At 40.1% G+C, this 20,886-nt stretch overlaps 1 protein-coding gene across 6 annotated transcripts in view; it reads left to right on the top strand.

Moving 5' to 3' along the window:
• Positions 1-20,522, top strand: part of LOC147455344 (putative pectate lyase 18) — a 29,379-nt gene extending 8,857 nt beyond the window's left edge. For 2 of the 6 annotated variants that reach the window (XM_086514148.1, XM_086514147.1), the window contains one exon: positions 19,540-19,823. In XM_086514148.1, coding sequence (XP_086370274.1) covers positions 19,540-19,750 — 211 coding nt within the window. In that variant the 3' untranslated portion in view covers positions 19,751-19,823. Of the gene's footprint in view, positions 1-5,739; positions 5,864-8,231; positions 8,332-17,710; positions 17,973-19,539; positions 19,824-20,470 lie in introns of those variants that run through there. The other 4 variants (XM_086514152.1, XM_086514149.1, XM_086514151.1 and 1 more) reach the window with 4 other exon arrangements.
• The last annotated feature ends 364 nt before the right edge of the window (positions 20,523-20,886 follow it).

Here is a 20,886-nt window from a genome sequence, read left to right as displayed (position 1 = left end):
CATTCTATTGTTTTAGAATGTTAAAGTTAAGCTTCACCTTACATACATACACATACATATATATGTGTGTGTATGTGTATGTATATATATATATATATATATATATATATATGTGTGTGTGTGTGTGTGTGTGTGTGTGTCTTTAGATACATACAACACATACATATATATATGTGTGTTATATGTGTGTGTATATATTATTATTATTATTATTTTGACGAGTTCTTTTTATTTAACATTTCAATTCTCCTTGAAGAGATAAATAAGGCCAGATTATTATCTAGAGAGATCTTCCTTCAATATGAGGCTACCAACTAGACATATTTATTTAGGGTCCTAAAAGTTAGGAGGAGTCGGGGAACCATCCTTGAAGCAAAAGAAAACTTGGCTGACTAACAACTTGAAGAGGTACAAAAGGCTAGATTATTATCTAGAAAGAACTTCCTTCAACTTGAGGATACATATTTCTTCAGGGCCCTCAAACTTAAGAACACTTAGGGAACCATCCTCTATCTGACGGTAGATGACAAGGTGCAAGTTTTGAAAGACCCCGATGATATGGTTAAGGTGATGTTGGATCACTTTAAGTCATATCATAGAAAAACCGGAATCTTGGTCCATTGAAGTATATGAATCCCGAGCATCTCTTCTTAGAAGTGTCAAAAGAAAGATCTCTCAAATTGAAACGAATCTGTTGGAGAGGGATTTTATTGGGGATGAATTCTCCCATTGTTGGGGTAAAGGCGCTCCACCTTTTACCCGAGCCGGACGTTCGATGTTCAGCCGCCCGCCCACATGTATACATGCCCTTATTCATTATACATATATGAATAAGGAGCACCTCACTCACTACTTCCAGAGGTTGCTCCACCCACACATGGTCTCATGCTCTTCCGCTTCCTTGCACGCACCACACCGTGCATGCGCGCACGTATCTACATACATGTGCACTCACAATTGGTATCTGGCTACTCTATATGGTCTGCAAAACTCCACTATGCATCATGCTAGTATCAGCCATCGCACGACTGACAACCCCTGCTTCAAATGCTCCCACTGCGGCGGCTGCTAAATCGGGCCTCGACACTAGCAAGTCGAACATGAGACACGCGAACGCTGACAAAATCTACGCAAACCTGGCTGTACTTGCCTCCGCTTTGCTATTTATAATCAATGCATCATCAAGACTACCCATCGCGTATGGATGTGTCAACACCGACACTGAGAAACCTACATCCCTGTCACCCATAGACAAAACTATGCGTCCTAGCACCAACTTATCAGCCTTTACCATGAGCATATCAAAGAACTCCATATCTATCATCTCTGTCTGTGTCTCTAGGAAGTAGACCTACTCTACCTCCGCCTGCACAAAGTCGAAAACACCTGTTGTGTCTCACTAGAGCATTGTTGCTCTATCTATGTCTCTACAGAGTCTATTCGCACGTCTTGCACAACTAAATGCTCTGTCTCATGAGCATGGTGGAGCTCACCCGCAAAAGAGACACATCTCGTCTCTTACTCAAAGCATGTCATCAACAAAACCAAGACTACACCGTCTCGAACCTTAGACACATGTATAGGATATATAAGCCGTTGCGGGCTCCTCTGGCAATCACTAATGAACCGCAATGCATCTGGAAATACTACTCTATAAGAAGTGCCTGACAATCAAAATGTGCTAACTCTCGCATTGAAATCAAGCTCTGTCTCAGCTGAGGAACGTAGCACACATGTCATAGCATATATGATGCACCACTAGGCAAAGACAAACAAATGTCTCATGCACCCTCTATGTCAAATGCCGAACCATCAGCCAAGTGCACACAACCAAGTCTCCCACTAGAAAATGTGTTAAACCACTCACATCATGGCGTGACGTGGAAAATTGCATCGCTATCAAGTAACCATTGTGGAGAAAGTGCTATCCATAGACATGTCTGCAAGAGGTACACTTGAGGCAAGGATGACATCACAGCTACTGGCATAGACTGCCATTGGAACTACCTAACATGTATCAAAGCCGTGTGTGCACTACGCATACATCTTTGTTGCGCCCTCATACGTCTGAAACAACGGCGTCTAATATGTCCTGTTTGACCGCAATGCCAACAATGCAACTATCGGCAAGAACGAGACCGCGTCTCTCAAAAGTCATCGTAGTGGACTCTCCATTGTCACACATATCTGCAACCATAAGTGTATGGCAAAAAACTATGGCGAGAAAACTTGGGAGAAATCTGGAAGAATCTCCCTTATAAACTGAGCAAAACCTCAAGTACAATTTCACCCATAAACCATGCCAAACTAAAAACAAAGTGGGAGATAACTCGATCACTACACAATCATGAAACCATGATCAAACTGTATCAAAATTGATGGTCCCATATGCATAAAACCAGCTCCACAATCTGCTATTTGCAAGCATAAACTGGGACAAACTGCTCAATCGAGCATAAAGCGCATAGCCGTATACGCAAGCAGAGAGAAAACTAGCTCAAAACGCATCCAACAAACTGCCTGCAAAAACCTATGAAACGTGTGACTATCTGACTATAGCCACACAAGAAAACGTAATCCTCACTCCTGCGAGAGTGGGTACAAGAACATCAAACCGTGTCTAAACTAAGAAAACCTGTCAAAAGTGAGAGTAAACACTCGATCATTGTCAAAAGTGGAAATATATCGACCACTGTACCATCAGAGAGAAAACTGCAAATACGCATAAACCATGGCAAGAATCCGGGAAAAATCCGACAGAGTTTCCCATGGAAACTGAGCAAAAACTCAAAAATCTCACCAAATACGCATGAAGATAGACACTCAGTGTCTCAGTAAACAGATCCACAAATGGCATGTATATGCACTGCCAAAACCCTGGCAAAACAGCTCACTCTGACCTAGTGGCTCTATGGACGTATACCTATCCAAAAACACCTGTAAACCTACAAACCTACTACCGGCTAGCTATAACTAGCTCAAGTTGTATCCACATAAGCATACATAGCATGAAATTGCACAAGACCGTGCAAAAATTGCTCTCTAGGCTCCACACAAGCTGCATTGCAGTTACTCCTCATCAATCGGTAAACACGTCGATCAAAAAAACCTGCTAAGAGCTGAGTGCGCTCTAAGAAAAACACGCTCCGGAATGGGCGTCGGAGCCGAAAATGTTGGCATGTGCTGTCAAAACCGGAAAACTGGAAAATGTTGGTATGTGATGTCTTTCGTCGTTGGGTAGAAGTGCGCTACTCGAATAGCCGCAAATCAATGTCGAAACCGATGCGCCGAGCCCTCAGTAGTGTTGAGCTATTGATGTCGAGGTAGGAGAAGAAAATCGCCGAGACGTCGAGAAAACTCCAAAATTTGTTTGGAAACCGATGCCAAGAAGTAGGAGAAAAATCCACCCGTACCTGCACATGGCTGTGCATGTGTGCGTGAACGCACGCCAAAAGCGCTCTCTCTCTACTTCTCACTCGCTTGCTATCTCTCTCTCAGCTCTCTCTCAAGCTCTCGCTCTCTCAAACGCTCTATCGCGGTGTGGGTGAGTCAAGACAGAGAGTCAAAGGGCCGGGTTTAACCCTTGCACACGAGGAGTCTAGGAGGGGCGGGGGGTTTTGGGTGGGAGCCGAATCAAAACTTAAATAAAGAAAAATCATGCACAGTGTCGGAAGTCTGACGAGCGTGCAATCGGCTGCTCACGGCACCCTTCTCCCACGCTGCCCCGATTGCACTCGATGTTTGTCTGCTCGATTGATTCACCAAGCTTGCATAAGCTCCTGCTGCAACCTTCTGCTCACATTTGCTCTCACCCAGCTTCTGCCCGTGAGCCCTTCAATTGAGTGCCTTTTAACTGTACTCGTGACCGTCGCTGCCCGACCACTGAGCAAAAAAAAAAGGCTTTGCTTTTACTCTGCTAGGCTCTGTACTGCTCGACTACCTTGCATTTCAAGGTTTCAATATGCTCCAAGCCGAGCTTGTCAAAATCAACTCTCCCCCCTTTGCTTGCTTGCACCTGCTTGCTTCTATGCTCTCGACTCTCTCGCTCCCTGTTGTCGCTTGGTTCTCAGCCACACTCAAAGCTCCAATTGCAAGCAAATTGCCAAGTTCAAACATAGTGTGTTTGTGTGTGTCTGTAACCACACATAGTCTTTGACTCCCAAGCTTCTTCTTATGCTCCCCTGCTCGAACCCTGCAGAGCTCCAAGCTCTACCTTCCTTGCTCTGATTCCTCAGAATCTTCAAGATCTCCCTTACTCCCGAGAGGGGCTTCACGTGCCGAGAAGCTGTGATCTCACCAACCTCGCCCGATCGCCTCCAATCCGTGCCGGATCCGGTGCCGTGAAGCACAGATCTCCGATTGAGCTTCGTCGCTGTCGAGAGAACGCCGCCACCGTCGAGCTGTAGATCTGATACCAATTGTGAGTGCGCACGTGCACGGATGCACGTGTGCATGCATGGTGCAATGCTCCTCCCCTTCCCTGTACACATGCATCCGCGCACACGTGCACTCACACCCATGATCTTTAATCACTTGGTAGGGAGAAGTCCCCCCCGGATGGGATGGTTTGATGATTGAGTTCTTCATTGAGTTGTGCAAGGATCTGAAGATTCCTATTATGCATATGGCCAACATGGCCCTTATGGAAGAGGTGCTCGATACTAGCATTAAAAGGAGGCTAATCAAACCTATCCCTAAGCAAGTTTTTTGCTCCCAATTGAAGCACTCATGGTCCATCACCATGATGATCGTGGCTTAGAAAATAATTGCCAATTGCTATTGCCCTTAGTCTCGTCCCCCTCTCGGAAAAAGTTGTCACTCCTCACCGACACGGATATATCAAGGAAATGTCAATTTATGACAATATATTGTCGGCATCAAATATGAAAACATCACAAACCAAGAATGTACCCACCTGCAACTCGACCTTGACAGAGCATAAGACCAAATCGCGTGGTCTTTCATAGAAGCCATCATGGAAGCACTAGGGTTTGGACCATAGCTCTGTCAGTTGGGTCAAACCTTGGGGCAGGAATCCACTCAGAGTTTTTGTTTGGTAGTAGAATTTTTGGTGTCAATGAAGTCAAAAGATCAATCAAACAAGGTTGTCCTCTCACCTTGCTTGTAATCTCCATTCGGTCTCACCCCCTTGTCACTATGCTGGAAGCCAGTGCTACAAGAGGGGAGATTCAAGGATTGTCCTTATCTGACAACAAACAGCTCTTGGTCAAGCTGTTCGTTGATGACTCCTTGCTATTCGTGAAAGGTAGTATGAGATGGAAAGAAGCAAACCAATTGACAACTCATTTTCTCCTCAATGGAATTGAAAATTCACTCAAAAGAGCCGTCAAAGATCTGAATCACGTTTTGATGCCTATTTGTGAATCTGAATTTGAGTGGAAACCATGGCAGTGGCTTGTGAACATAATTTTCTTTAAACCACAAACCAAAAAATTTTATTGTAACCTGATAAAATAGATTGGTTCTCTCCTATCAATAAACATAGGCACAAGCAATGGCCAAAATCAAAGTGGGGAATGATAATCAGTAACATTTGGGACCACCATTGGCCCCAGATGATGAAGATATTCCTACAGAAGGTACTTTGAGGGGCTATTCTAACAGGCAATAAGATTTTTGTCATAGGCATTAGATCAAATAGATGCTTAGGATGAAAAGCAACAAGTGAAAATCTTTCAGATTTGTTCAAAGAATGCCCAACTATAAGTGGCTTTGCAGGCAAAGTCTGCAAATGGATACAGAAGACATGGAGGATTACTTTCTACAAGAATATTTTAATCTCGGAGGGAATTTTATAAAGAACCAAGATCTTCTTACATGCACATAAGTTTTCCACTTTTGCTACTTGAAACAAGTCTAGAGAACTAGGAACATACACATTTTCAAAAATGACTACTCAATTGTCGACTTCAACGAGATAATCCATGAAAGCAAGGAAGTGATAGTCTCTATTGGAAAAAGTTGGAGCTCTTGTAAGTACAAGCAGTACAAGCCATCCCACTCCATTCTAGTTGACACCGCAAAAAATGATTGTGGTTCTACACAACTCAGGGGTGCCACCCTCCATTGTATCTCTCTCAAGTAGCTCTCTTATGTCCTTAACCAAAAAGCCCCTCTATAGTAATGTTGATACCTCAAGGCACAAGCTATGCTTGAGGCCTTTTGTACATTCTTCTACTGATTCAATATAGCATCTTCACTTACAATTGTGAGTATGGCAAAAAAAAAAGATACATATGTCTTCACATGGTCTACACATGGGTTATTTGCACACTAATCAACGAATGCAATAGAGGCATAAACTTGATGCAAACATTAGATAATTGAGAAGTGCATACAAAAGTCAATTTATAGATTTGGCATAGATCACATCTTTCATATACAATGGGTGCCATCACCAGAGGTAAGCCAACTAGGACTGCTAACTAGGCTTGCCACATAAAACATAACCATAGTTTTTACATGTTCCACACATGGGCTACATATGACTAGGATTCCACATAAGAAGAGGATGCTCTCACAGATACACAAGGTGTAGCAAATCTCACACCTTAAAAACCTCCCCTTTGTGGGTTTTTTTCATATCACTCACACAATCCTCCCCTCAAAACAGACTATGGGTATGCCACATAGTACACAAGTCTCCCCTTGAAAAAAAATAGGTGGAGGGACTTGTAATCCTTCCCTACATGTAAAGAGGGTAATGAAGTACACAAGAGCCTAATACCCACAATATGTCATAAACTAAGCCAACCGCGTTGCCATCATCGTCACTATCATGAGTAAGATTTATTTTGACTCTCCCTTGATCTTTGAAATGTTCTTCATGATTTGTTATATGTGGAGGTTGATTTGTACATCAATGTACAATACTTTGTAGCATGCTTGCACTTTCCACAAATGCGATATGGGTTGACTTCATAGCAATCCTATGAAAGTTTATTGGTCATGCCATAGTTTGTGCACTTGAAAATTCTATGGCTGCTTGTGTTATAGTGGTTGGATGTGACCACTAGAGATCCTCCTGTCTATTGTCAATGGCCTCTACGATTTTTCTCATGCTCTCAAAGAGAGGTGATGCTGCCTTTCATTTGCAGAGTCTTTCTCTTTGAGCACTATCACAATTTTTCCAAAGTCTACATTAGAAACAACCTTCAATAATTGGGGTCACCCTCAAAATGTAAGTATATCATGTGAGTTCCAAATAAGGGGGGTTTTATTGGAAAAAGTTCCGAAAATTTTACAGACTTACACTTACAAAGGGGATTATAATTGCATTTTAGAGAAATCTCTATAAGTTTATTAAGAAAAAGGGGTTCGTTTATTAACTTATACCATATAAACATAGGTTATTTTTTAGTATCCTTTGAACACACGTGATATAGGTGATTTATTGTAAGTGGCCCCTTGAGCTTCAATAGCATATAAATATAGGGTATTCTTTGATACCATTGAATGCATGTGATATAGGTGATTTCTTGTAAGTGACCCCTTGAGCTTCAATAGCACAACAACTTGATCTTTATTATCTATAGGGATTTTGATATATGGTAGCTACATGAAGATGCTTTTAAGAGTGTTGATGAGAGATGATACATCTTCCTTGGGCTCCATGACCAATCCATAGAGTTGTATTTTTAATGCTAGCTTGGAGTGTTTAACAATAGCGCCAAAGTGCTACTCTAAGGTGATCCATGCCTCGTGTATAGTGGTACAAGTCCTTTCTTGCTTAAAGTCCACAACGAAACTGGCAAGCCTTGGTTGTTTGAATCAGACATAATGAGAAAAGATATTCATACTTGATTCCACCAAACTCAACTTTTTTCTAGAGATACAATCCCATACCACAATATATTGGATTGCTTGATCTCGCCCTTTAACCAGAATAAATATGCTTGCAAAGCACCATGTTGGTAGACACATCAAAAACCCTCTCTTTTTCCTACCGTCCATTGTCTAACCAAATCAGGCAATTTGTTCAATTCAAATCTATCAACTCCTTGCAAAAAGTAAAAAAATACATAAAAATAAGGGAAAATTACCAAAATACCCCTCTAATTTGTGGAAATTCCCAATATACCCCTCAAATTTCAAAAAATCCCAAAAAACCCCTGTATCTATTTTCGTTGGATCTTCAAGATTTTCTGATCTTTATTCTTGTTTGACAATTGAGATCGGTTTTTGAGTGCTTAGCATGTAATTTTTTGCAGATTACCTCGCCAAAAAAAGGCACTTATGTCTAAAAATAATGAAGGAATTCATCTCCAAAGCCTACATAACCAACTCAAATTTTAGTTTTAGCATCCTGTATGGTAGACAATTGCTCTTCTTATGAAAAGCTACAAATTTTTTTGGTTTTGGAGAAATTTGCTCTCACAACCAGGGGTATTTTGGGAATTTTGGAAAATTTGAAGAGCATTTTGGGAATTTATGACAAATTTTTTTTTTATGGGGATACTTTGGGAATTTTTGAAATTTAAAGGGTATTTTGGGAATTTTCACAAATTAGAGAGGTATTTTGGTAATTTTCCCTAAAAATAATTATGAATTTACAAGATTTTATGTAACCGTATTCAATCACTTCCTTTGTCAATTTATGAGAAGCTTTGCAAAGCCTTTCATGCCAACCGTGACGAGGGATGAAGCCCTTTGTGTGAATATCTCTTCCATAAGGATGTATCAAATAAGATTTTCTCTTGTCAAATGGAAAACTTGAACTTGAAATGAATACATTCCATGTATGCTTTGTTGAAGAATTATTGTATGCTCATGAATATGGCATAAAACTATTGTATGCCTTTTTTTTCAACCTTTCAACTTCCAAAAAAAACACTTTTGAGTGTGCCTCGAAAGGGCAAGTGGATGACTTTAACTACAGCTCCACACACACACACATCCTAAAAAAGAACACCTTGAAGACCAAATTATTGATAGTACACACACCTCTATATAAGGTTTGATTAAGGGTGATAATTAAAGCTAAAAAGGTGATTGAAGAGTCAATTAAGAGCTTTTGTAGAGAGCTTAGTTGCACAGACTCTTAAAATATCAAAAAACAAACTTGTAGAAATAAAAAAGATTACACCAAAATTACATTGAATGCTATGCCAATGACTCTCAATTAGCACTCAACCGTCTTGATGAGGGTAGAGGCCCATGGATATGCTCACAATCAAAGAATCAAGAGCTAATTAGAGGCTTATTCTAAGAGAAGGGGGTGAAACTAAATGACAACCAGTGTGAGAGTATATACACACAAGGTCGAGCATAATAGGGGATAGATTAGGACCAAGAAGAGTGATTTGTTAAGTATGGAGCTTGATTTACCCTTGTAATTTTCTGTGGTAAAAGCGTACATTTGTAAGGCCCCCATTATGAGGAGAAGCCATCGTGCGTGAAGGAAAATCACTCACCGGAAACCAAAATTTTCACGGACAAGAATCAGGGGCAACTTTAAAGGCCTCGGGGGCGGAGGCTCCCGAGACTTTTTTTTTCGCCGGAATATTCTTTTTCGCCAGAATATTATGGTCGGTCGGCGGCCGGAAAGTGGTCGGAAAACAACCGGTCAATTGGCCGGTGGCCGGTAGTCAATGGCCGATGGTCGGTGGTCGGAAGTCGATGGCCGGTGGCCCGTGGTCGGAAGTCAATGGCCGGTGGCCGAATTCAAAAGCAGACTTGTCTTCTCAAGGGCGGCCACACATGGGCGGATTGGAGGGTCCGATTTGGACTTATTCGCACAAGGGTGGCTACACATGGCTGTCTCTCATAAGAGAGGGCAGCCCTTTTGGCCTATAAAAGGAGGCCATTTCTATACACATTTCATAGTGTGAAGTTGATGCAACAAGGTGAGTGTGAGGTGGTGAGAGTGAAGCAAGGCGGGAGCTCCATTAAGGGTATAATCCCTTTGTAAAATACTTCTTGTTTTGAAGTACTAAAGCCATTGAGTGGCTGCTTTCCCGTGGACATAGCCCACATTGGGTGAACCACGTATATCGTGTGTACTCTCTCTCTCTCTCTCTCTCTCTCTCTCTACTCTATAATCTTGTGTATATAAACCTGTCTCTCTCCATTAAGTAATCTACTCAATTATCTATTTAGCTACGTCTTATTTCCTAACAACTGGTATCAGAGCAAGGTTTTCTCGTAGCTAAATTATCTCAAGGAAAGGATTCCTTGAATTGAGTGGGAGTTATGGCGGAGGAAGGGAAGCTCAAGATTGAGAAGTTCAACGGCAAAAACTACCAACATTGGAAGATGCAGATTGAAAACTATCTCTACCAGAAGGACCTCTATTTGCCACTAGGCGGTCTTGCGAAGAAGCCCGCAACAATGGCAGATGAAGCATGGATTGTCTTTGATCGAAAGGCACTGGGAACAATCCGGTTAAGCTTGGCGTCAACGGTGGCCTTCAATGTTTCGGAGATGAAGACCACGGAGGACTTGATGAAGTCACTTGATGACTTCTACGAGAAACCATTGGCATCCAATAAGGTATTTATTATGAAGCGCTTGTTCAATCTAAAGATGACAGAGAATGGTTCAGTTGCAGAACACCTAAATGACTTTAACACAAACATAAGTCAACTTCGATCAGTGAAAATCAATTTCGATGACGAAGTGCGAGCTCTCCTTATACTATCATCTCTACCGGATAGTTGGGACAGCCTTGTGATGGCTGTAAGTAATTCTATCTCTGGCACAAATACTCTTAAGTTTGATGATGTTGTGGGCGTTCTCCTAAGCGAGGAAAGGCGAAGGAGAAGCACAGGAGAATCATCAAGTGCTCCACTATCAGTGGAAACAAGAGGAAGGCTTAAGGAGAGGTTCAAAAACCAAAAGGGTCGTGATCGCTCAAGGCGGAGCAAGTCACGCACAAAGTCAGTTCTTGAATGTTGGAACTGCGGTAAGAAGGGCCACGTCAAGAAGGATTGCTGGTCCAAGAAGAAGAAGGAGACAGAGTCTCAAGACAACAAGCCAACATCGAAGGCCAATGTGGCAGGTAAAGTAGAGCAAGATGCTCTAATTCTCTCATTAGACAATGTTTCTAATTCCTGGATAGTAGATTCCGGGGCTTCATTCCATGCGACACCACACAAGCAAAATTTCCAAGACTACACCAAAGGTAATTTTGGGTATGTATACTTGGGAGATGATGAAGCTTGTGAGATTGTCGGCAAAGGTACAGTTTCTGTCAAAACTGCTAACGGAAATGAATGGAAGCTTAAAGATGTTAGGCATGTTCCTTCTCTTCGCAAAAATTTGATCTCTACAGGACAATTGGACGATGAAGGTCACAACATTGCATTCGGAAACAAACGGTGGAAGATCTCAAAGGGATCTTTGGTGGTTGCCAAGGGTGAAAAAGTCGGTACACTTTACTTGTGTACTGTTAGCACGCAACCTTCAGCTTGTGCAGCAACTACAGAAGTTGACAGTGCGGTGTGGCACTACCGACTTGGGCATATGAGTGCCAAAGGAATGCAAATCCTTCAAGCAAAGAAGCTTCTACCAGGTTTAAAAGAAGTGGACTTAGAGTTCTGTGAAGATTGTGTTTATGGCAAACAAAAGAGGGTAAAATTTCAAAAATCAGGAAATGAAAGAAAAAATAAAAAACTTGAGTTGGTTCATTCTGATGTTTGGGGTCCTGCAAGTACACCATCACTTGGTGGCTCATTGTACTATATAACATTCATAGACGATGCGACTAGAAAAACATGGGTTTATGTCATGAAGAATAAATCCGATGTATTTTCCATATTTCAAAGGTGGAAAGCCTTTGTGGAGAATGAAACAGGTACCAAGGTTAAATACCTCAGATCCGACAATGGAGGCGAATATTGCAGCCAAGCTTTTGAAAGCTTTTGTGCTAACAATGGCATTCGGAGGCAAAGGACAACCCCAAGGACACCTCAACAAAATGGGATTTCGGAAAGGATGAATAGGACAATCATGGAACGAGCACGAAGCATGCGGCTACATGCAGGCCTACCGCTTGAGCTTTGGGCGGAAGCTGTAAGTACGTCTGTGTACTTAATCAATCGGTCACCCTCAACGGCATTGGATGGGGGAGTTCCAGAAGAGGCATGGACAGGTAAACCGGTGAATTATGCATTTCTCAAAGTGTTTGGGTGTGAGGCTTTCATGCACATAGATAGAAGCCTAAGATCAAAGTTAGATGCAAAGTCCAAAAAGTGTTTCTTCATTGGCTATGGAGAAGGAGACTTTGGGTATCGCCTATGGAATCATGAAGATGGTCAAATCTTAAGGAGTAGGGATGTAATTTTTAACGAACAAAATATGTACAAAGATTACTTGGAAAGAAAACAAACAAAAGAAACAGGTGATAAGTACATGGAGCTTGAGGACGGTGAAGACTCAAGGACTACAAACGGTGACAATGTGCAACAACGTCAACCAAATGAAGAGCCTCAATCTATTCCCCGAAGATCTACAAGAGCAAGTAGACCTCCAGAAAGGTTTGTTCCTTCCTTCAACCATCTCTTGATCTTAGATTCTGGAGAGCCGGAATCATATGAAGAAGCTATGCAACATGAATCCAAAGAAGAATGGACGAAGAGCATGCAAGTGGATATGGACTCACTACATCGCAACCAAACATGGGAGTTGGTTGAGTTGCCTAAAGGTAAGCGGGCACTTCAAAACAAATGGGTGTACAAGCTAAAGAAAGAAGAAGGTGGGAAGAAAAGGTACAAGTTTAGGCTTGTGGTAAAAGGTTTTTCTCAAAAGAAAGGTATTGACTTCAATGAAATATTTTCTCCTGTTGTAAAAATGAACTCAATTAGGCTTGTCTTAAGCCTTGTGGCTGCTCGTGATCTAAATCTCGAGCAAATGGATGTAAATACGGCATTCCCTCACGGTGACTTAGAGGAGGAAATCTACATGCTTCAACCAAAGGGGTATGAAGTAAAAGGTAAGGAGAAATTGGTTTGCAGATTAAAGAAGAGCTTGTATGGTTTAAAGCAAGCATCAAGACAATGGTACTTGAAGTTTGATCGATGGATGTTGGATCATGGATTCACAAGATGCAACTCGGATCACTGCGTCTACACGGAGAATTTGGGAGATGCGAAATTCATCATCCTAATGTTGTATGTTGATGACATGTTGATTGCAAGTTCTAACATGCAGGACATCAAAGACCTAAAAGAGGAGCTTTCCAAATCTTTTTCAATGAAAGATTTAGGTGCTGCAAAGAGGATACTTGGTATGAAAATATCAAGGGACAGGATGAAGAAGACAATAAATCTATCTCAAGAAGATTACATCAAGAAGGTACTAGAAAGGTTTGCAATGCAAAATGCAAAACCAGTTTCTACACCTTTGGCTGGTCATTTTAAAGTAGCGAAGGATATGTGTCCGAAGACACAAGAGGAGATAGCCTATATGTCTAAAGTTCCATATGCTGCAGCGGTAGGTTCTCTAATGTATGCTATGGTCTGGACAAGGCCAGACATTGCACATGCAGTGGGAGTTGTGAGTAGGTTCATGGACAACCCAGGTAAAGAGCATTGGCAAGCTGTGAAGTGGATACTTAGGTATCTAAAAGGGACAACAACAAATGCTTTGTATTTTGGAGGAACTAATATTTTTCTAGAAGGGTATGCTGATGCAGATATGGCAGGTGACAAAGATACTCGAAGGAGCACTATTGGCTATGTGTTCACGGTTGGAGGCACAGCAGTAAGCTGGGCTTCAAAGCTGCAGAAAGTGGTTTCACTTTCTACCACGTAAGCAGAGTATGTAGCAATGACGGAGGCAAGCAAAGAAATTCTGTGGCTTCACAGATTCTTAGAAGAGCTTGGATTAAAACAAGACAATTGTGTCTTGTACAGTGATAGCCAAAGCGCTATCCATCTTGCGAAGAACTCAGCCTTTCATTCAAGGACAAAGCACATTGAGGTGAGATATCACTTCATACGCACTCTTTTGGAAGAGGGACAACTAAAGCTAGGAAAGGTGCATACAAGTGAAAATCCTGCAGACATGTTTACAAAGGTGCTCAACAAGGAGAAGTTGAGCTTTTGCTCATCTTCAATCCGCATTCAAGGATAAGAAGCCAGAATGGAAAGCAGTCACAGGTTTGGTTTGGAGATCAGTCTCCAAGTGGGAAATTGTTAAGTATGGAGCCTGATTTACCCTTGTAATTTTCTGTGGTAAAAGTGCACATTTGTAAGGCCCCCATTATGAGGAGAAGCCATCGTGCGTGAAGGAAAATCACTCACCGGAAACCAAAATTTTCACGGACAAGAATCATGGGCAACATTAAAGGCCTCGGGGGCGGAGGCCCCCGAGACTTTTTTTTTCGCCGGAATATTCTTTTTCGCCAGAATATTATGGCCGGCCGGCGGCCGGAAAGTGATCGGAAAACAACCGGTCGATTGGCCGGTGGCCGGTAGTCAATGGCCGATGGCCGGTGGCCCGTGGTCGGAAGTCAATGGCCGGTGGCCGGTGACCGAATTCAAAAGCAGACTTGTCTTCTCAAGGGCGGCCACACATGGGCGGATTGGAGGGTTCGATTTGGACTTATTCGCACAAGGGCGGCTACACATGGCTGTCTGTCATAAGAGATGGCAGCCCTTTTGGCCTATAAAAGGAGGCCATTTCTACACACATTTCATAGTGTGTAGTTGATGCAACAAGGTGAGTGTGAGGTGGTGAGAGTGAAGCAAGGCGGGAGCTCCATTAAGGGTATAATCATTTTGTAAACTACTTCTTGTTTTGAAGTACTAAAGTCATTGAGTGGCCGCTTTCCCGTGGACGCAGCCCACATTGAATGAACCACGTATATCATGTGTACTCTCTCTCTCTCTCTCTCTCTCTCTACTCTATAATCTCGTGTATATAAATCTGTCTCTCTCCATTAAGTAATCTACTCAATTATCTATTTAGCTACGTTTTATTTCCTAACATGATTAGGAGATGATAAATAACATCAAGAGTTTGATAGCAATTGATGATGCAATCAGCTATGGTGGATAAGCCAATGTATCATCCACAATAGAATCATAATTAAAGAGATTAGAGAGATACTAATTACACACTAATGATTTAAGGCAATAGAGCTTGGGGACGCACTTATAAGAAACCATCTATATCACATATGTTCAACTAGTATTAAAAAACCTTTGTAATAGTGAGGCAATAAAATGACCCTTTTTGTATGTTAAACTGTTGATTTTTTCTCATTTTGAATTTAAATAATCCCTTATGTGAGTTAAATAATTTAATTTAAATAAATATTATAAATTAAAATACCCCTCTTTCTGAATGCATGTTATACACTAAATTTTTTTGAAGCAATTCCCCCCCCCCCCCTCCCCCCAAAAAAAACACAAAACCCCAACACACAAAAACAAGCAATAGAAGCATACACTCGACATAAAGACTAGATTATTAGATTGTTCAAAAGTATATACACAAACCTGAATATATAGCCTTGAGCTAAGCATCTTGCACACACATTGGTTGACTAACTAGGATTGTCTACTGGGCTTGCCACATAAGACATACATATGGACTACATATGTCTAGGCTTCCATATAAGAAGCATGTTCTCACAGACACAAGGTGAAGCAAAGTTCACACCTACCAAGCACTTTGTTCTCCCTTCGTGGCTGTGAAAATGTGCACTATTTTGATGGGTTTTTCTATAGTTAAGAAAGTCACATAATTCTTTGGAAGTTTAAGGAGAGTTTGATATTGATCTTTTTGGGCATATTAAGAGTGCTCTTGTCACCATCAATATAGAATTAGTTACATACCTACCATGTATGGCATTCCTTTGAATGTTCACCGTCGCTAGATTCTACTACTTGAAATAGGTCTAGAAGTTTAGGAACCTTCGGGTATTTTAGGCCAAACTGGTTGTAGATCATTTTGATGATATTGTGCGTCTGAGCAATGAGCTCATCCTTGGTGTAAGAACAAGAAGCGGGTCGGCTGACAAGGATGAAGAATGTATTCATGCATTGAATTACTTAGAACGCTCAAGAGGGTAGGTTTAACACCTCTAATTTGGTATCCTCTTTGTTTGTGTACAAGCCTTTGTTGGAACCTAGTCCCCCTCAAGGCACATGTAGTGCTTGAGGGCGATTGTATTCTTTTCGAGTTAATATAGATTCTCTCAACTCACAATGGCCGAAAAAAGAAAGAAAGACATCACCACAATAGAAAATAGTGACACAAAGGGACATCAATGTTTGATGAATCTCTTTAGCTTCAACTATTCAGAAGCACCCATTCGCTAAGCAAAACACACTATCATTTTCACATGTAGACCAACTATTAAGATTGTTGACTAAGGTTGCCAGATAATACATGGCACACGGTCTTCACATGGGCTACATATGACTAGGCTTCCACATAAGAAGTATGTTCTCACATACACAAGGTGCAACAAAGCTCAAACCTAACCAACACATAGCCTCCCTTTGTGGCTTTCAAAATGAGCACTATACTCTTGGTTTTTCTACAGTGAAAAAAACTCACATAATTCTTTACAAGTTTACGTAGAGTTTTGATATTGACCTTTTTGGCCGTAGTTACGTGCTCTTGTCATTGATAAAAAAATTAGTAACATATCTGCAATTTATATGGTGATGGAATTCCCTTGAGTGTTCACTGTTAGATTGCAAAGTTTACATTTTTAACATCGGTAACTCACCATAATAGACAACATTGACAGGAGGGGATCACTATTTGATGAATCTCTTTAGCTTCAACCATTGAGGAGCACTCATTCAATAAGAAAAACACAGTATCCTTTGCAGTTGCAATACCCTAAAATGCAAGAGCACACCCATACTCTCTCTCTCTCTCTCTCTCTCTCTCTCTCTCTCTCTCTCTCTCTCTCTCTCTCTCTCTCTCTCACACACACACACACACACACACACACACACACTTTTTTTTTTTTGCAAAACTCACAATTGTGAGTGATTGTATTAGAATCCCATCAAGAAATGTACAAATCCACCTCAAGCTCATGCATGATATCGAACAAACTCGATCGGATGGCCCTAATCCAGTCATTAAAAAATATAGGGATTCTTTGTTAGCCACTTATAACAACCGTACCAAAAAGTGCTAGATTGTTAGACCCTCTTCTTCCAAAATGCTAGATTGTTTGTGAGTCACGCATGGTAGTGTCCCAATACATGGCCTTCCACTCAATTTCAAAATCCATTCTGACTCAATTACACCAATAGTTGGTGGCACCTGCTATCATCTAAAAGGACTTGACGAAGTGGATGGATGCCTTTTTGCATTTAAGAGTATACTTAGTATGCGTAAGTTCGACAAAAGATAACTTGGCATTGCGTGTAACGAATGTTTTTTTTGTTTTTGTTTTTTGCATTCATTGCCATAATTCTTTGTTGCAATGAACTAAGCAATTTTCCTCAAAAGAAATAATATAAGAGGGAAGAAATGGAAGATAATGAGCCCATAAATATATATGATTTTTATATAGACGTTAGTCTTGCTACCAGCTTTTATGTGAATAATATAAACATTTTTTCCAAAATGATTTGATTTTGGTATTTGAATTTCAAGTAATGCTATATTTCCATTGTTGATTAATTCTCCCAATTTTCCTCTCTATAAGTAAGTTATGAAACAGTAGTAACAGGATGGGTCGTCCTGTTCTTCTTGTGTGCACTCAAATAATCAGATACTACTGCTTTCACCATATTTGGCAAGCAAGGAACTGGTGCGTGTTTGAGGGGGATCTGGATGTGGCAAGCTTTTGTGAAATCATACAAGATAGCAAAGTGACGATCCACATGATCGGAGGCAAACAAACATCAGAGGATTGGTCTAGAACCATACATGTCATGACGACAACTTGTAATAAGTAAAGCCTAGGAGTAGTTGTGGTCTCTCTGTCAAGCAAAAAACTTGTAATCTTTTGACCCTCAAGGCTCAGTCTGAGCTTGAAGTTGGTGTATTTTTCTGATGTTCTTAATACTATCCACTCACAATTGTGAGTTTTGCACCAAAAAAAAAGTTATGACACCTTATTACACAATTGAAAATAAGAAATAAGACACAAGCAAAAAATCCAAGGGTAGAGGACAACGATTGGAAAATGTCTTGTTAAATTTGAAAACCCAATATAAGCATGGAAAAATCTATTGCATTATGTCGTAAAAAAAACAAATAATGAGATTATTCATCCAATTTGTCAAATGCCTTAGATAATGAACATGGCCTTAAGTTATTGTGTGCGATGCAGGTTGCTCTCAAACAATAATCTAGTGCATTGTTATAAAAAACATTCAGTAGCTAAATTGGGTCCCGATGGGTTTATGCACACCTAGTCAGGAACAGTGTTTGGGGGTGCTCAAACGATGATGCCTAACCCCATGTACAGTGTCATGGGTATGCAACCAGGGTTTCAAAGCACTCAGGGCCAATTTGGGATGCCACAGGAAAATTTTAGTATGGCTGGAATTACAAATCAGCAGCCAAATATGGCATTTCCAGATCAAGTTAATAGCGGTCAAGGAACACAGATGAACCCTAATAGTGTTCCCATGTTTCAGTCACTTCCATATAACAATTTAACGCCGCTGGAGAGGCCCCACGTTCTCAACTCCCTAAATAAAGAGAAATTGATGAACTTATGTCAATTTTAGCATATTTTGATGAGTCCTGTAACATACCTAATCATGCATAAAAGAAGAGCTACCAATAATAACAAAAAGAATTACTCCACTCACAGTTGTGAGTTTGGAAGAAAAGAAACAACGTAAATTCAGTAGGAAGGGTTTTTCATTTTTTTAAAAGTTAAGCAATTTTATAGAGATACATTAACAAGAGAGGTTTTTAAATTCATTTATAACAAAACCCATTAATTAAAGAGCGAGTCAATCGATTCATGTCAACATTTTAACACGGAGGTTTTTAAAGCACCCTATGAATGCATGGTATATAGAAGACTTCTTAATAGTAGACCCCTTGAAGATTTCACACATGCAACCATTCATTTATTTTATTTTGATCTCCTTTTTCAATGAAACGAATTAGTTAAGCTTATTTAGTTTGTAATTTTATAACTAAAAATTTTGTTAAATGCACATTATAAATTATTTTGTTGTTCTAAGCATCCCCCAAGAAAGAGTGAGGCGTTGCATAAAGAGAACATCAGGAAATTTTGATCTTAGTCTGAACGAATGTACGTGAAGGTGATCGTGAAATTATGGAGAAAATAAATTGAATTGAGGCTGATTCAAAAATCCCACAAGGGTTGAATAAAAGATATGTCTTAGTTGATATACATTATATAATATATATATATATATATATATTCTATATTTATATATATATTCTATATTTATATATATATATATATATATATATATATATATAGAGAGAGAGAGAGAGAGAGAGAGAGAGTTGTGAGAAGCTTCTTTAAAAAAATATGCAAAATACTCTTGATTCATCTTATTATGTGCCAAGCTCTTTATTTTACTTACACCAGATTTGTTCCATGTGTAGGGATGGGGAGCCATGTGGGGGCTCAGCACCATCCACCAGTTCAACATCATCATCATATGTTAATGGATCTCCAACTTCCTCATCGTCATCCTCTTTAGTTTCTCCATTTCATTTTACCATATTGAGATGGACAAAACCATTGCTAACAACAATTTTACATATCATCATCCTTTTTTGTTTTCTTCTTTTATTGATCCCAGGTCAATTTTAAGCACCAAATTTTAAGAACACTGTCAAAGGCTACACTAAGATTAAGGGAAAACAAGTTGATCCACCCTAAATTTCAACATTTTTCATCTTCTAACTGCCATTGTTGATGTTTGATGTATTTAGATCTTTGTCTCAGTGTATCATAGCTCAGTAAAAATTTGCATGTAGTCTTTTGAGCTACTTTTAGATCAAAGAACATGTTCTGTTTGAGTAGATAAGTTTTGTTGTTATGCTTATTTATGCATGAATTCTCATTAAAACACACCAAGAATCGATCTTTATTCAAGGATGTTTAGACTAATGTAATTGATTTGATTATTGGACTGCATATGGCCTTAGTGAAGGGTTGCATTTTCGGTGCAATTATGGACCATTCGATAAAACTTGCTGATTAGTGCCACATGGCAACAACCTTTCATTTTCACTATCTCTTGTTTCCCTTTGTGAGAGGGTGTTCACATTTATCTACCTCTCTCTTTAAATAGCGAAATAGAGTATTGGGTCACACACAATCTTTCTCATCCTCTTTGACCTTTCTTCCTCAATTTGCTACAGTGCTTCCAAGTGTTTTTTTTATCATTGTTTTTTATGCTTTTGAAATACATTTTAATCTAAATAGTTCATTGTTACACTTTTTCTCAAAAAAACTTAAAAAATTAGTGTCACTTTCTTGTTTTCTCTCTCACAAAGAAGCTTCTTATTTTGAAATTCCTCTCAATAGCCAAGCGGTGCATGACAAGCTACTCACCCCTCGATGAACCTACCTCAGACTTGGAGGCACAATGGGCGAGTTAGTACGAAAGTATAATAGAACATCTAAGACACTGGTGTGGAGAGAGCTTACAAGGTATTTCCAAAACTCCAACACTCATTTGTTTGTGTGACTCTCAAAAGTAGAAAACCTCCCTTTGAACCCCTTCTAGAGAGAAATAGCTAGAAAAATAAATAAGAAGGAACTTAGACAACTGGCCCTTTTTTGGGATAGCAACAGTGCTAAGTGAGCCGATGTCAATTAGTAGAAGTTGTTAAAGAACCAAGCCTTGCAAATGCACATCAAGGATGAATATGAAGAAGTAGTAAAGATTGGAGTTACACATTTTTACATCTTTCAAAAATGGCTATGTATTGTAATTTCCC

Source organism: Adiantum capillus-veneris, chromosome 6 (genome assembly GCF_014529385.1).
Source record: "Adiantum capillus-veneris isolate H3 chromosome 6, ASM1452938v2, whole genome shotgun sequence".
Classification (NCBI taxonomy): domain Eukaryota; kingdom Viridiplantae; phylum Streptophyta; class Polypodiopsida; order Polypodiales; family Pteridaceae; genus Adiantum; species Adiantum capillus-veneris.
The sequence above is the reverse complement of the archived record's forward strand: the minus strand, read 5'-3'. Positions and strand labels throughout refer to the sequence as shown.